This window comes from Brassica oleracea, chromosome C1 (assembly GCF_000695525.1).
Source record: "Brassica oleracea var. oleracea cultivar TO1000 chromosome C1, BOL, whole genome shotgun sequence".
In the NCBI taxonomy this organism is placed as follows: Eukaryota; Viridiplantae; Streptophyta; class Magnoliopsida; order Brassicales; family Brassicaceae; genus Brassica; species Brassica oleracea.
In genome coordinates this window covers 835,857-852,322 of record NC_027748.1, presented here as the reverse complement: position 1 = coordinate 852,322, position 16,466 = coordinate 835,857, and the positions used below count along the sequence as shown (strand labels likewise).

Genomic DNA, 16,466 nt, shown 5'->3' with positions numbered 1-16,466 from the left:
ATCTCATTTTTGAATTGATTCATATCAAACACGATTAACTCTGTAGTTCAAAAAAAGAAACGTAAATAGTCAAATCAAATGTCTTTAAGTATCTCTAAATACACCAACATATACCAAATATGGAGGATGCTACACGTAAAATAGACTTTTTCAGACGATAGCTTTAGGCTGAATCTGCTCAAAGTCGAAAACCTCAAACATGAGCCTCCGAACATCAGGCTTTCCGTAGACGGTATACGCTAGTCCGTGAATAGCTTGCTGAACAGCTGTCGTCGCAGGATTCCTAAGTCTCCGGTTATGCTCATACCGATCGTGAACCTCCTCCGAGTAGATTATAAAGTTGTGAAGACGTTTCTCCCTCAGATACCTACCGCAGAACTTGTTCATCAACAAACGCCTGTGCTTCTCTTGCAGCCACTTACCAGGTGCGTCTAGGTGCTTCATCAGCAAACGCTCCGCCATCGCTATGTCCTGTATCTTCTGCCCCACGTATTCCAATCTCTCGAAACAGAACCGAGGGTGTTCGAACTTGTGCTTCGAAGGATGCAAGAAGCAGAGCTGAAGGAAGTGAAAATGTTAAAAAAGAAGGAAAGTTTAACATAGTGCATGACAAAGTTTATTGATCTCTTTACCTGTAAACCGAGTCCAAGCTCGATGTTTCTCGCTTCGGTTATCTCTTGGATTCTATCGTTCATCTGTAAAGGGTATCCTAAGGCCTGCATGACTTTGGGTTTGCTGTCGAAATCCCAAATGTTCCCTCTGAAACGGTGCATTCCAGGTGGAACACAGGCTCTGAACAGCCTCGGGTGTGCGAACAAAGCATCTTCAGGAGGCTGAAAGAAACCAAACATCAGTCTAAGTACTTAAACAGTGTGTTTTGTAGCTTTTGATTCATTTACCTTGTACGTAGCAATATCTTGCCAGCCTAGCTTCTTGCCTTCGAACTCAACAGAGACATAATCTACATCCTCAAGCTGTCTCCTAGCTCGAGGCTGGCAGTCATCTGCGTCCGGATCCATCCCAAACACCTCGAAAAGCACACGGTACACTTCCGGCATCCCGTAGCATAGATAGATTGCACCAAACAAAGCCCAGAACACAGATCTAGCGTGGAAACAAGACAAAGTAAACATGGATAAGTAGCAAGTATATGTCACAGGGATACAAAATAGTATAATGGGAAGCAGATATACTGAACATATCAAAAGAGTTTAATGTTCATATTTGGCAACAAACGATGATCTTAGCAACTAAACATAAAAGTTAAATTCACTAATCAAGTTGTTGAATAGAATCAGACACCAATCAGTTCATGCTACAACAAACTCAATTTCTCGTCTAAGATCCAATTCTCAGCTCAAATCAACCTAAACTATGGATAAGTAGTAAATATATGTCACATCACAGGAAACACTTTTATTATATTATTGAACTTATCATAAGAGATAAATATTCAAACCAGCTAAAAGCTCTTAGCAACTAAGTTACATACAGAGTATGATAAATACTTAGGCATGTCTAAACATTAAAGATAACTCCCTTAAACAAGTTTTTGAAGAGAATCAGACAACAGTCACTTCATGTCACAACAAAAGTAGATAAAACTCAAACTCAAACTCTTGACTAAAGATTCAACTCTCAACTTCAACAAGAGAGGAAACTTACTTAACCACTGGCTCACGATCTTTCCTAAGCAACTTATCGATATCATCATAAGGAAAGACAAGATTCTGCAAGTTAGCCGCTTTGATCCACCTGGGGAGAAACCTCTTCCCAATCAAAGCGAACACTCTCTCCCTCATAGGCCCCGGAGGCTCCCTCGGATACCTCTGCAAGAAAAACTCAGTAATCGCAAGCTCGATCACATACTGCCCTAAAAACCAAAGCCTCGAGTGCCCGTTCTTCACGTGCCTCGCACGTGCCCTGTCGCAAGAAGGATGCTGAAACGCTAAATAGAGAAGCGTGTCGAAATGCTTCGCAGGATTCTCGTCGCTTAGGGTGGAGGAAGGTTCGAGGGAGTATCCCAAGGCTTGTTTGGCTTCGAGGAGGTACTCGTCGATCCATGTTCTGTCGGAGGAGTTGAGGTTCGAAGGAGGGAGGCAGGAGCTGAGTAAAGGGAACGACTTTAGAGAGAGCTGCGGGCTGTTGAGGAACCTTTCCGCTAGCTTCTTGTCGTCTAGTGGCGGGCGAAGGATGAAGCGTTTGGGAGGGAGTTTCTTCTTGGAGGGAGTGGCGGTGGATTGTTTGCGCTGGGCTAGCTCCTTGAGGAGACGCTGAGGGCTGTCTCGTGGGAGTCCCTGAGTCTCTGAAGCGAGGGAGGCGTGGATTCGGAGGATTTGGAGTCTGGGTTTGGCGAAAGTCGAGGGCTTTAGCTGGAACTGAGAGATTGAGGAAGAGAAGGAGAGTTTTTCGGGTGAGACGCGGAGGAGAGAAGAGGATGGAGATGATGAAGAACAAAGCTCCATTGAGTTGTCGAAACTTGGGTCGCGCAAGGCGCGATTTTGATTGCAGCGGTGGGAGAGAAAGGAAATGGTGAAGAGGAGTGAGTGCTTCCGTGTTCCATTGGATAAGGTGTAGATTCTTTGCTGGATCAAAGGTTTTTTAGTGTAATGTTTTGGGTCTATAAAGCCCATTTAAAAGCCCATTATATTACAGTGAGACATATTGGATTCTTCTTATTGAGCCTGCATACCATCTTTATCGAAAATTTTGCTTGTTATGGGTTTTATTTTTTATTGGATTCAGTTCGCCTTCGTAATAAGTAGTTTTGTAATTTTTTTTCCGACAGAACTAGAATTTTATTGATCTTCCATCGGTTACAACCTGTGAAAGGTTCTAAAAAAAAAAAAAATGTTATTATAGTAATTTAATTATGTATTAATTTTCCAAAACCAGTTGAAACACTACTGCAATGACATCTGTCCTTTTAAGTTTGCAACCGATTCTTAAAACCCTGTAATCAGAACTTTTCAACGTTCTCTCACCAAAATTAATTTATTTTTCTTTTTTTTTAAAAGCTAAAAACTCATTGAGAAGATTGCCGATGGAGCTGCTCAAACTCATAATACAAATTTGGAATAAACTAACATCAGTAGACAATTTCCGAAAGGCATATTATTACATAAGCGGATTTATGCGCCGTTTGCTGAACCCGATATAACAAGAGATGTGAATTTGACGATGTAACAAAGTTTTGTAATTTATAATTTTGCAGCAAATATGGTTTGAATTGTTTTTTTTTTCTTTAATCCAGTATAAGTTAGATTTTTCTTCGAATCTCTGTTACATTGGATACTCGTACTTTCTCTACAGCACGAGTAACTTCCGAGGACAAGTGAAACTAAACCGTGAAGAGTTGAGAAACATGTAATCATGGCAATAGAGCAGAGATTCAATAGCGTGATCAATATTATTGAAAAATACACTTTACAGGAAAAAGATTCCCTTTCGTGTTACTCTTTGTTCTCTCGACCACATGGCACATGATAATCCGAATTGTATAGAAATAAATACTATAAATATCAAACACTAGAAGACGCACGAGTCCTCCCATTTTGGTCGTTTTAGTATATTTACATCCATTTGTGTTATTTTAATTCAAAACATTTGTCAATGCAAAAGCATAAGCTTCATTTTAAATATATTTTCCTTAAATAAATATTTATGAATATTATTTTTAACAAAACATTATATGATATATATCTAGTTACTTTTTTGGCTGTAGTATATCTAATATATAATGTAATAGGATACAATTAACATGCCTATCTTCTTCTTTTTTCGATCGGGCCTCTAGTAGAACAATGCTATTTGTTTTTTTTTTTTTTACGGTAAAAGCCTGTCATATATTATTAACCTGAAACTGTGTAATCCTGGCGGAGATTGTTAAAATACAGGACAAACATAAAAATAAACAACAAAATATAATATTTGAGTATCTTCTTTGAGTTCATCTTATTGCTATTTCATTGTATTTTGATTGTCATATTCTGATTTCACGGATCCAGTTCGGTAGGTTAAAGTTTCTTTGTTTTACTTTTGATCAAGTTAGGGACCAGACTATTGTCACCTTCAAAAGTGATTAAATGTTGCATATTGCAAAACTTGCAATTCCACTTACAGAGCTGTAGAGCAGATGACTCCACTACTGTTTACTAATCCACAAAAGTGATGTGATGAATGGTGATTTCATGTAATTGCGTCCGTTCTGCTTTTAATACTGTTCAGCACACATCCCTTAATCATAGCCAAAGCTTTGGTGGATACAAATAATACCAATTATGGACTGACTTGCTTAATCTCTATTATCCAAATTGAATGTTATATTAACAAATGACCTTTCCACAAGAATAAATAAGAATTGTATTTTTGTTTTGTTGCGTTCTGATCTGCTCTTTCCTCTTGTCTGCAGTGATTACTTGTTTTTTTTATAAAAGCATATATTCGAGGAAGACGATTCAACCATTTGCTTTTAATGTGTAAAATACAGTATATAAATAAATCATAATCCCTCGGTTTCTAAAAAATATATGTTTTAGAAAAACAAAATTGTTTAAAAAATACATTTTTTACATTTTCAATATATAAATTAATTGCAAATTGTAAACTTCAAAAAACATAATTGTGTTTATTAAAATTATATTGGTTAAAAGCTACGGGAAATAGTTAATTACGAAAAATAATGTATTGGTAACTAAAATGTGATATGTTTTTTTAATAAGTACTCCATCCGTTTCATTTTAATTGTTGTTCTATGTTTATGCACACAGACTAAGAAAACATATGATTTTGTGTATTTTTAAAATAAAAACACAACCTATAAAAATAACTATATTTCAACCAATAGAAAAATAAAGTAGATAATTTTATTAATAAATTTTGCATTGAAACACTAAAACGACACTTATTTTGAAACAATTTTTTTTTCCTACAATGATAATTAGATCGAAACTGAGGGAGTATGAAAATCTTAAAATATGGAGTACATCTTTCTGAAACAGGGGGTAAATTTTTAATAACCAGAGATGACCCGATCAAAATTAGCAAATTATAGTTAATGGGAAATTGTTATCTCGATACAGGCACGATTAATATATATATATAGTATATCTGTATATGATAAAAAAAAAAAAGATGATATCATGGAATGTATCACTGGAATTGATTGGCAATCTCTACAATTTTCAACCTCGAGCTAGGAGACAGCTTGAAAATTGTGAAGACCAAGTTACTGAGCTTACATCTTTGTTTTCTTATTTTCCTTTGAAAAAATTAAGTTAAAATAATGTAAATGAATTATTCCATTGCATATTCTTATAAAATTCTTATTTACTTTACTTTTTACAGAAACCATTTAAGGCATATATAGTGAAATGATTTATCATGTTTTGTGGAATAGAAAAAGGACATGGGTTTCTTAGGAAAAGTATACTAAATGATAAATAATAGAAGCGTGATTGCCTTTACTTGCATTGCATGGAGTAGCCCCTTTTGAATGACTGAATTGAAGAATTGTTCTCGTCAACTATTTTTGTTTCTTTTTTAAAACGTCAACTAAAGTCTAAATCAACAATCGCTCCACCATAGATTAAAAAAAAAACTATATATATAAAACAGTAGCTGTTGATATAGCGTAAAAAAGACAGCCATAATTAAACCCATTATCATGTCAACTGATTTGGACAATCTGTAGCTTTCTTCCCTAGATATGTAGCTAATTAATCCGTGTTTAACTTGGTGACTACAAGATCCAAAACTCTATTGTATGGTTAGTAAAAAAAATTATGAAACCGTGAGATTCCTTCATTCTGTTATCTTTAGGCATTATACTGCTACTTGTCAAAATAAAGATAATCGTAGTTAATTAAGACTAATTAACTAATATATGTATCTAGAAAAGTATAGCAGTCAGGAGTAGTGGTTGAGATATGAGAAAGATTCAAGGTGGCTATATGACACAATTATTCGCAATGCTAAGTGAAGCATCGTTATCAATCTCGATCGCCATCACTCTCTATTCCCTCATATAGATAATCCTTGTGATCATACACACACAATATATAGACAAACTAATAATATAACATCGACAAGCTAACAATGATAAAGTACAAAAAAAATAATGGCGTGTACGTAAAACGGTTTTTAATTACATAAATCATAGATTTGAAATTAACCATAAAAATTATAATACTTAAACATTCGTTCAAAGACCCTTAAAATGATGCCAAAAGTTATAATAGTATTTAGTTTTTTTTTTCTTATAATAATGAAAATGCAAGCTGGCCGGTGCTACTTGTGCCCACTATAGAAAATCATACTGTATAAGTTCCTTTACTCCATTCATGTAATCTATATATATAAACACAAAATTGAAATCACAATAAAAAGACAGAAAGCGAGTTTAAATAGTTTTAAACAACAAAATGGCTGCGAAGAATCTCTTATTGCTCTTTATCTCTCTTTTTCTCACCGTGAACCTCGTCTCCGCTCAACTCCGCCGCAACTTCTACGCCGGAAGCTGTCCCAACGTCGAACAAATCGTAAGAGACGCCGTTCAAAAAAAAGTCCAGCAAACTTTCACCACCATCCCCGCTACTCTCCGCCTCTATTTCCACGATTGTTTCGTCAATGTAAACCATTTTATTGATTTATTGTTTTAACTTCATTTTCATTTCTTTTGGGTCTAACTTATGAAATTAATTTAATGTCTTAGGGTTGTGATGCCTCGGTGATGATAGCATCGACCGGTAATAACAAGGCGGAGAAAGATCATCCGGATAACTTGTCGCTGGCCGGAGATGGATTCGACACCGTTACTAAAGCTAAACAAGCTCTTGACGCCGTTGCAAATTGCCGTAATAAAGTTTCTTGCGCTGATATTCTCACCATAGCTACTCGTGACGTCGTTAATCTCGTTCGTAACTCATCACTATCATATTCACTACATCAATCACGAATTATAATCATTAACTTTAATGCTAAATGATATAATATTTATAGGCGGGTGGACCAAGATACGAAGTGGAACTAGGAAGGCTTGATGGGCTATCGTCTACGGCGGCTAGCGTCGAAGGGAAACTGCCACAGCCGACGGACGACGTCAACAAACTCACTTCACTTTTTGCCAAAAACGGCCTTAATCTTAACGAGATGATCGCTCTCTCCGGTATTGTTCATTCGGACCAAACTTATATGTGGTGACTTAACATGACAAATATTTCGGTTTAGTTTGATTAGGATTTGATTTGGTTTTAGAATAACAAACTTCTTTAAAGTGATTTCATAATAAACCAAATATTAATTTATTTCTTAATATATTTCAATTTTAAAATTTAAATTTAAATAGTATCTAGTACATCCGTTTAGTTTAAAATCTATGGTCCTAATATAAATTTGGTTCGATATTGAAAACAGGAGCGCACACATTAGGATTCGCCCATTGCACCAAAGTGTTCAACAGGATATACACTTTCAACAAGACAACGCAAGTAGACCCCACAGTTAACAAAGGTTACGTGACAGAGTTACGAGCTTCATGTCCTAGAAACATAGACCCAAGGGTGGCTATAAACATGGACCCAACAACACCTAGACAATTCGACAACGTTTACTACAAAAACTTGCAACAAGGGAAAGGATTGTTCACGTCAGATCAAGATTTGTTCACAGACCGTCGGTCAAAGCCAACCGTTGACTTATGGGCCAATAATGCAAACTTGTTTAATCAAGCTTTTGTTAACTCAATGATCAAGCTTGGTCGTGTTGGTGTTAAAACCGGTCGTAATGGCAATATCCGTCGTGATTGTGGAGCCTTCAATTGAATTTAAATACTCATCGATTTCTTCTATTTTTATTCAATTTCAGTTGTTGTTTAGGATGGTTTCATGATGCTGGTTCTGCTCCAGTATAATAAGTCTCAATTTTGGGTTTCAGTTTGCTAAAAGTAAAAATGCAAACCTAAAGTTGTATACCTTTGCTAGAATCCTAGTCTCTTAATAAATCTGATTCATATGCATTGACTCTCAAATAAGCTATATCTCATCAATATGATTCAAACCACAAATGTTCGATGGTATGTATGGGGGTCTAAGCCCGAAGACTTTAACTCCAACAGAGGCTTCGACATCTACCAAAGCCCAGTCTACAACATCGCAGCCCATCAAGCCCACTGATCACTCTTATAACGGTAACAGGGGAACAACTCACATGACGCCAAATCACGGTCTCTGTACGACGCAGCCAGCTAAGGATGTTCAGCTATTCAACTGTTTTGATTCCTTAAAGCTGTGTGCTGTTCTGAACTGTGCCCTAATTGCCTTTGTCTTAGTCATTCCTCTACTATATAATGTAATGAACCTCTATCGTTGTAACCAAGCAGAGTAACACTCATAATAAAGTTATCTTCTCTTTCCTTAAGCTTCTCTGAGCTTTCATGGGGAACTCTCTGCCTCCCAAACTTATTTTGATTCCATATTTTACCAATAAGTCTAAGACCTATCAATCACCTATGACCTGACTGACCAATCTTTCCAGAAACGGTTTCGCTTGGCCTCTTTCGTTAATGCCCAATTCACTTCGTGGTTGTCGATAGGTTGCTTTTGCTACAAGACATGTCTTCTACGTTAGTAATATAGTGTTTCAACTTTCAATTTCAACGTTTTTTGTGTAGCTTATTTTTTGGGATATTAAGGCCCAGGCTTGTAGCAACGGTTTATTCATCTTGTATTTTTACGACAATATTATGTGTGCTTTGGATTCACACGTTCAAATAAAAAGTGATTTTCTATAATAGCTGGCATTATTTATTTATTGACCAAAAAAATATATTTGGGTTTACTTCCATTTATATGGAATGTTTTGGTCAACCTTTAACTATAACGTGTTTGTATATGATGATCATGTACATTTGTTTATTTGGATATACATGTATTTGTGCTCTCATCACAGAAAGACAAATTTAAGACCCCTTCAGGCCTTCAGTCCATTCATGCATCTATATATTTGTAATCACCCACTTGAAAGCTTATAAAAAGAGAGAAAGTGACTGACAATTGAGAGAAACGTCCACGAACAAGATGAATCTCTTATCACTTCTTCTTCCTCTTTTTCTGTCACTAAACCTCTCCTCCGCTCAACTCCGCCGTAATTTTTACGCCGGAAGTTTCCCCAACGTCGAACAAATAGTCAGAAACGCCCTTGGACAAAAAATCCAACAATCTTCCATCACTGTTCCCGTCGTTCTCCGTCTCTACTTCCATGATTGTTTCGTCAATGTAAAAATATATTTTTATCTTTAAAATTCTTGCTTAATTTTTTTTTTTTTTTTTTTTTTTTTTTTTTTTGAACACCAAGCCATTTTATTTGTCTAATAAGCTTAATTTCATAGGGTTGTGATGCATCGGTGATGATAGAGTCTACTAAATATAATAAAGCGGAGAAGGATCATCCTGACAATCTATCATTATCAGGAGATGGATTTGACGCCATCGTTAAAGCCAAACAAGCTCTTGACGCCGTTCCAAATTGTCGTAACAAAGTTTCTTGCGCCGATATTATCACGATAGCCACGCGTGACGTTGTTAATATTGTTCGTATACCCTATATAATACCACATTTACGTACATCAAGAAAATTTCATAAAATACTAATTTAATTTAATATAGGTTGGTGGACCATGGTACGACGTGGAATTGGGGAGGTTGGATGGTCTATCCTCGACTGCGGCTAGTGTCGAGGGAATGCTACCACAACCAACCGACGATGTTAACAAACTCACTTCACATTTTGCCAAAAACGGGCTTAGTCTTGACGATATGTTTGCTCTATCCGCTAAGATTCTGTCATTTGATTGAAACTACATCATCATGGCATACATATTATCCAACCAACAATACAAAAATAGTGTTTAAATCTCTTAAGTGGACTATTTAGTTGAGACCGTGAAGGATTAGTCGAGCTTCAACCAAGAAAAAGAAATAACTAAATTAAGATATAAATTTATTACATATATATATATGTAATATATATGATGTTACACACACGATTGGACTTGCTCATTGCACCAATGTCTTGGATAGGATTCACGGTGTCAAAAAAGACCCGAGTATAAACGCTACTTACTTACCACAACTCAAAGATTTGTGCCCTAAAGACGTCGATCCGCGCAAAGAGATATTTATGGATCCAATAACACCGGGAAAATTTGACAACGTATACTATCAAAACTTGCAGCAAGGCAGAGGATTATTCAAGTCTGACCAAGCTTTGTTCACCGATCCTAGGTCCAAGCCTACTGTTAACTTATGGGCTAGTAATGGACAGTTGTATAATCAAGCTTTCGTTAATTAACTCCATGATCAAGCTCGGTCGCGTTGGTGTGAAAACAGGCCGTGATGGTAATATCCGTAGCAATTGTGAAACTCTTAATTAGAATATAATTTTATTGAGTTTTAAAGGATAGTAATGAATATCGTTTTTCTTTTACTCGGGCATATGCGGCAAAACTCTGAGAACGTGAAATAGACACATCGACCCTGGGAAGTTCATCGTGATGTGCAATAGGTTAAAAAAACAAGTTAACAATAATTAAGTAAAAAAAAAATAAAGTTCAAAAAAAAAAGAATTAAGTAAAATATGCGTAAATGAAATATACTCCCTGTTTCATAATACTTGATGTTTTACCTTTGTACACAAAGATTAAAACAGATACATTTAAAAAAAAACATATTTGTAAATATATAATTTTAAAATCATTTAACTAATTACAAAAAACTACAAAATCTAATTGGTTGACTAGTTTTCAATAAAGTTAAAGTTAATCTTAAACTTCAAAACTTTATGTAAATTGAAACAAAATATTCCTTCTAAAATATTATTTATATTGAAACGGATGGAGTAATAAATTAGAAACAAGATGACTAAAGAATATGCTATTCTCTTAAATATAAAAGTCTGTCATAGTCATCATCATCATTCAACAAATTATTATCTTTTAATTTTAACAAAAAAAAAATTACATAAACTTTTAGAGGTTATTATCACTTTACATTTGGATCCATGACAAATGGTAAGAAAGTAGACAGTGTCTGAAGACACTAATGAGTTTCAAATTACAAACAAGGAGACAGTGTCTGAGACATGCATCAGGATGATGCAATACACTCAAACGGTCAAACCAGAGTACATCATCATACACAATAATGATACATGAAACAGAGGAACTCTACAATATTCACCGCAAGTTCAGTTATTCTTGAAACATGTTTGTCCAGTGACGTTGCAGCGGGTGCACATATATCAGTTCACTGCATCAAGAACAAAAAGGATCCTCTTTACATTAATTATCAGAAAGGTGGCCCTGAATATAAATTATAAAAACAATCTCAAATCCTGAAACATATGAATCTTCGAAGGTTCCTGGTTACTAAACAATCTCTAAAACCTTTCAGGTGAGTTCATGATCTCTTAGTATAAGACAGAGAAGTTCAAGGTCAAACCCAATCTGATAGGGTGTGTAGGAGGATGAGACGCTCATCCAACACTCACGTTATATCAACACATATGTTTGAATGCTCTAGCTCAACCTTGTCCATATAAACTTTGATCCTCTTTACATTATTAACATCATTCCCTTTCCCACTAGCAGATATGTCTCTTATCCAGTAAAAGCAAAGAAGAAATTAAAACAAGCAAAAGAATCAAAGGAAACAAAAACATAAAAGCAAGTAAGAAAAATCTAGGTAGAAAACAAAAAGGCAAATCTGATGTTGATTTTAGAAAGAAAAAACGAGAGAGAAAACTGCTTTAGAAAACATGAAAATAAGAGAGGGAAAATTTCTTTATTACAAGATTGATAAGTAGAACTAAATGATCAAAAGTGTCAAGACAAAAGAAATATACAATCTCTAACAATCAATTAATGACAGGATGTAATTTCTAATTTTTTTTCACAAATGACACATTAAGTTTTCATTATCAATCAAATAATATAGAATTTTCCCCCTAAAATTTTGAAAGTTTTTTAAAAAAAATAAATTGTAGTGAAAATAATGCTTTGACAAAAAAAACCGTTTTATAATACACTAGGGTAAACCCGCCCTACGGGCGGGCAAATAAATCAAGTTATTATAATAATTGTACTTTAAAATTTTTTTGATATATTTGACTAAGAATAGCATTTTTCATAAAATTTTCACAATATTTTTTTAATATTCATTTTCGAATTTATATGATGGATACTTATTATAATATCTTAAATTATACTTATTTAGTTTCTTTCAATGTTTATTTTAATTTAATAAAGAATAAGTAAAATAAAGTTATTGCTGTTTCATTTATATATTTGCTTCATGAAATATTCTTTTTCCTTTTTCTTTATAAATTTTTCTTAAAACTAATGCTTTACAGGATATAAAAGAAATAACTTTATTCATTATAGTTAAATATTTTAAAATAGATAATCTGAAACTGTCGTTTTTTTTTATAAATATACATGTTTGTTAGAATCTTATATGTGTTATTCCCTGTTCGGGAATGCGCTAGGCGCTAGTCGGGCGGTCAGGTTGGGCCTAGCGCCTAAAGGTTATTTGGTTTGTTCGGTTAAAATGTTTGATGTTTTTGGTTTTTTTCATGTGATAATCAAAAATTACTATTTTTTTTTTGTTTTCATGTTATGAATCTTAGATAGTCGTGATGTCAAATCAATGGTTTCATATTACAGTTTCTAAACAGATAATAGTTAAAAAAAAAAAAAAAAATTATTAAAAAAAAAAAAAAAAAGATTAGGCTGCCGCCTAGGCGGTCATTTAGGCGGTCTAGGTGGAAAAAATCGGATATCCGATTTTTTAAACCGATTTGGCATAAATCGGGGCGTAAGAGTGACGCGTAGCGCCTAGGCGGCCGATTTTTAGAACATGGGTATTATTATATATGAAAATAAAGTTAACCACTGTATCAAAATAATTGATTATAATTTTTTAAATAAATGTTACTAAAAAAAATTGATTGTATTTTATCCTCAAATAAAATTATTTTTTTATGCTTATATATATATATATATATATATATATATATATTTCTAAAAGAAACTTATATGCATATTTAAAATATTATAATTATGAAAATGTTTGTTACTGTATTTATATTTATTTAAAAATTAAAATTCATATTTGGAAATATTCAAAATATAAATGTATTAAATTTTATTATTTTTAGTATTTTTGATGAAAAAACTTTTTTAATTAATTGACAAAAATTATATTCATTTTAAAATTAAATAAGTACATTATTAAAATAGAAATAAATAATATAATTGTCTCTATATATTAAAAGTGATATTCATTTGAGATACTCAATAAGCATATTTAAATTTAAAATATAAAATAAAGAATATATTAGTCTATATAGATAAAATTAGTTCATTCTATTTTTATATAGATATATTTTGAATGTTAAGGTATTACTTTTCTGAATTTGTTTTTGATATATAACATCAAAATTTGGAACACATGACTCCTTGTTGATCCTTGTTTAGGTTTTTTCCTTTGAGAGATTAATTATTCCATTTGAGTGATCTAGATGTATTTCTTACGGAAAGCACGAAGATGTTTCTTGATGAGTCTCATCACTGGTTCTTCACCGGCGTCCGAGGAAGCTGTCATAGGAGGAACCATCGAATAACAACCTGCTTTCAATTCAGCGAGCAGAAGCAATAGGGTTTGGTTTTCTACAGATTATAATAATTGAGAAGAAAAATTTGATGAATCTGTGAGAATCGAACACCCTTATTTATAGGTTTAGTTTTCGTACATAAGTGTATTGAATGAGATAAAGTGGATCATTGGTGTTAAAAGTAGTCATGCAGCCTACGGTAACTTGCCGCACCTTCATAGCAACTACATGAAACATAGATCGACATCACAGTGGCGAGGTCCCTAAGAAAGATGAAGATGGAAGTGATTCGATTTTCCAAAATACTTACTTGAATTTTTGTCCAAAATAGTGGCGAAAACACTAATATACTATCATCAGTGTCTAAGATCCACTATATAGCCCATTTAATCAAACAAAAAACAAAGCCATATGTATAAGCCAACGATGAAAGTTATTTAGCTATTCTTATACTCTTACTAAATTCTAATGTCGTAGAATCCCATAACAAAATCAAGCCTATCTTGATTAGATGCATAGCATCCACATCGCAACTTTTCGATGAATATATACCACATTATTTTTGTGTTTAGAAACAAAGACATATACCTCTAGTTCTGTCAAATCTTTTGCCACACTTTGCTGTAGAAGTATTTGGACAGTGGAAAGCTCAGGCTTCTCGTAACCTATAATAAACCAAACCAATGGCAAAACACACGGTGCATCAGAAGATTATCTTTGTATCACCCTATGATTATAAGATTCTATAGTTGCAAATAAAGTGTGTTACCTTCAGAGACGGATCATGAGACACCATGGAACGGTGCCTGAAAGAACCTTCTAACGGGCGGCTTCGGCTTTTGATTATGAATTTTGCAAGACTCAACACTTGAAGCAGAATATACCATACAACATGTTATTCTCTTTGTCGTTCCCCATATCTTCTTTTTCTCCTACTTCCTCTTCACCAAATGAAGAATCTCCTAAAGACACAACGCACGCACTGGAGCATTGCCAATAGTCTCTCCAGCGGAAAGCTTTCAGGCTCTTGACTGCTTCCTGCTCTGCAAGTTCTTTCTTTTCCATCCATTTCTCAGAGGCCCGGGAAGGAAACATCACCAAGAAAAAACATCAGATTCTATTCAGATATCATACGTACACTTGCATCAAATTCAGTAATCAAATAATTTTCAGTTAAGAAACATACGCCAAAGCAGAAACACATATACTGTTTTTAAAACTTACTTCTGCTTTCTTTTACGATTATCCATGTCCTCTGTGGAGTCAAACATCCAGGCATCTAGCATTGCTGGGTTGGTTTCTTGAAGCAAGAAACGCCGTAATGAGAAGGTATTTTCCCGAAGTAGACATATGGAATTTCAACATTCAAGTTCTTTATTGTTTTCAAAACTGTAGCTAGCTTTATGTCTTCTCTCGTCTATGGTGTCATCATCATGAATGCGACTTGAGAGCCTGACTATCCACTATCTCTGCCATGAAAGCATGTGCATACAAAGAAAACATATGAAAAGGCAGTCATGAAACTCCGATATTGTAACTTTATGCAGGAGTTCAGTTTGTTATCTATACAAACATAAATCAAAGGAGAATATATCTAATTCATTTCCTTACTCAAGAGTCAAGAGACAAATTATCCAGAAAGAACAAAATAAATTTGATTGTGAAGACCATCTAAATATGTAGAAAATTTAATAGACCAAATGATGTTGTCTTACGGTACAACTGAAAGCTTTAAGAAGTGACAAAGATACAACGAACATGCCAAGAAAGGAGTCACATTTGCTCTTCTTTGTCTTTTCCTCAGAGTTGACCATAACTACAAAGAGAGATTCAATGTTAATGCTCTCTGCGATCTCAACAAATTTGGTCTTCACCGTGAACCTAGTTAATAAAATAAAGGATTGAATTTTTGATTTGCAGGGGATGAATCTTACATATTTATACTCGCAGATTCACTCTATTGAAGCATTGGTGAGAGAGGCATTGAATCTGAGATCGTGAGAGGAGTGGGAAGCTGCTGTTAATGCTGGCGTTAAAGCTTTAACGACGTTTGGACTCCACGGACATGTGTAACGTCTTTGGATTTCCTTCTCCGGTATGTCACAACACAGTCGGTCAACACAGTCCTCTTGCAGAGCATGGGCCTTTCCTCTAATGTAAACCGAAGCCCAACCAAGAGATCTCGTCTTAAACAAACTTAAGCCCGGGTTGGTGCACAGATGAGGACACGTGTTGTCTCTGTAGAGATAGAGTTTCCACGTGGACACCCAGGAGAGCCACCAACATCTTTATATATATATATATATATATATATAGATAGATTCCAAATCAGTTTATGGTTAGTAAAACGTTTTGTTTCTATTTTAAAAAGTTCAAGAAGAGAGGAAGCGTACCCGTGTAGACTCTATTTCCATGGGAATCGTCTCCTTCAAGCAACTCTCTTATCGCTACGGAGTTAGTCTTCACTGCTGTGTACAACATTGAGCCGTGCGAGCTCTTCTCTATAAACGATGTATTCCATATCTGGCTACATATTTTCTGCCCCGAGTAATTGGAGAAAGAATATGAAGAAGAAGAAAGTGAAAGGAAATAATTGATTCTTGCGTTCTGATAACAAATATATATAGGCCTCAATTTTCCTTTTTGCAGCAGTCTCAATATCCTTTTTGCACAAAAAAATGAAAATAGCATGCCGTTGCCTCCCACAGTCCAATAAAATACTAGCCATTGGACTAGAATAATTATTATTTTAATTGAATTTGCTTTTTTTTTGTCATCAACTATATATTCATATTGAT

At 34.4% G+C, this 16,466-nt stretch overlaps 3 protein-coding genes and 1 long non-coding RNA gene across 6 annotated transcripts; 2 read left to right on the top strand and 2 right to left on the bottom strand.

The window, feature by feature from the left end:
- Positions 1–14: 14 nt before the first annotated feature.
- LOC106308010 lies at positions 15–2,553 on the bottom strand. Of its 2 annotated transcripts, XM_013745126.1 has the most exons (5): positions 2,501–2,541; positions 1,666–2,464; positions 900–1,104; positions 633–833; positions 15–558 (listed from the first exon to the last, which is right to left on the bottom strand). In XM_013745126.1, coding segments are annotated over exons 1-5 (1,614 nt in total). In that variant the 5' UTR covers positions 2,502–2,541; the 3' UTR covers positions 15–150. The 2 variants fall into 2 exon arrangements, with proteins under 2 accessions (XP_013600580.1, XP_013600574.1); XM_013745120.1 differs by having other exon boundaries at positions 25–558; positions 1,666–2,553.
- A 3,789-nt stretch (positions 2,554–6,342) lies between these two features.
- Positions 6,343–7,931, top strand: LOC106326083 (peroxidase 50). The gene is made up of 4 exons (XM_013764119.1): positions 6,343–6,629; positions 6,713–6,913; positions 7,000–7,165; positions 7,414–7,931. Exons 1-4 carry the CDS (start codon positions 6,423–6,425, stop codon positions 7,818–7,820), a joined length of 981 nt encoding a protein of 326 aa, XP_013619573.1. The 5' UTR covers positions 6,343–6,422; the 3' UTR covers positions 7,821–7,931.
- A 1,143-nt stretch (positions 7,932–9,074) lies between these two features.
- On the top strand, positions 9,075–10,347 carry LOC106301335 (peroxidase 50-like). 2 transcript variants are annotated; one of them, XM_013737716.1, is made up of 4 exons: positions 9,075–9,272; positions 9,386–9,577; positions 9,663–9,829; positions 10,032–10,347. In XM_013737716.1, the coding sequence occupies exons 1-4, from the start codon at positions 9,075–9,077 to the stop codon at positions 10,345–10,347; spliced, it is 873 nt and encodes a 290-aa protein (XP_013593170.1). The 2 variants fall into 2 exon arrangements, with proteins under 2 accessions (XP_013593170.1, XP_013593161.1); XM_013737707.1 differs by having other exon boundaries at positions 9,386–9,586.
- Positions 10,348–14,037: 3,690 nt separating this feature from the next.
- On the bottom strand, positions 14,038–15,855 carry LOC106298326. The gene is made up of 4 exons (XR_001261467.1): positions 15,603–15,855; positions 15,384–15,484; positions 14,438–15,137; positions 14,038–14,333 (listed from the first exon to the last, which is right to left on the bottom strand). It is a non-coding gene; the product is annotated as an uncharacterized LOC106298326 (long non-coding RNA).
- Between the last annotated feature and the right edge of the window lie 611 nt (positions 15,856–16,466).

Excerpts from the sequence above, each read along its gene's own strand:
- LOC106308010 (XM_013745120.1), bottom strand. The coding sequence starts at position 2,465 with ATGGAGCTTTGTTCTTCATCATCTCCATCCTCTTCTCTCCTCCGCGTC. Across the intron at positions 1,105-1,665 it reads GATCGTGAGCCAGTGGTTAA|ATCTGTGTTCTGGGCTTTGT; the intron begins GTAAGTTTCCTC and ends TTTCCACGCTAG. Across the intron at positions 559-632 it reads AGCTTGGACTCGGTTTACAG|CTCTGCTTCTTGCATCCTTC; the intron begins GTAAAGAGATCA and ends CACTTCCTTCAG.
- LOC106326083 (XM_013764119.1), top strand. The coding sequence starts at position 6,423 with ATGGCTGCGAAGAATCTCTTATTGCTCTTTATCTCTCTTTTTCTCACC. Across the intron at positions 6,914-6,999 it reads CTCGTGACGTCGTTAATCTC|GCGGGTGGACCAAGATACGA; the intron begins GTTCGTAACTCA and ends TAATATTTATAG. Across the intron at positions 7,166-7,413 it reads CGAGATGATCGCTCTCTCCG|GAGCGCACACATTAGGATTC; the intron begins GTATTGTTCATT and ends TATTGAAAACAG.
- LOC106301335 (XM_013737707.1), top strand. The coding sequence starts at position 9,075 with ATGAATCTCTTATCACTTCTTCTTCCTCTTTTTCTGTCACTAAACCTC. Across the intron at positions 9,587-9,662 it reads CGCGTGACGTTGTTAATATT|GTTGGTGGACCATGGTACGA; the intron begins GTTCGTATACCC and ends AATTTAATATAG. Across the intron at positions 9,830-10,031 it reads GATATGTTTGCTCTATCCGC|TACACACACGATTGGACTTG; the intron begins TAAGATTCTGTC and ends TATATATGATGT.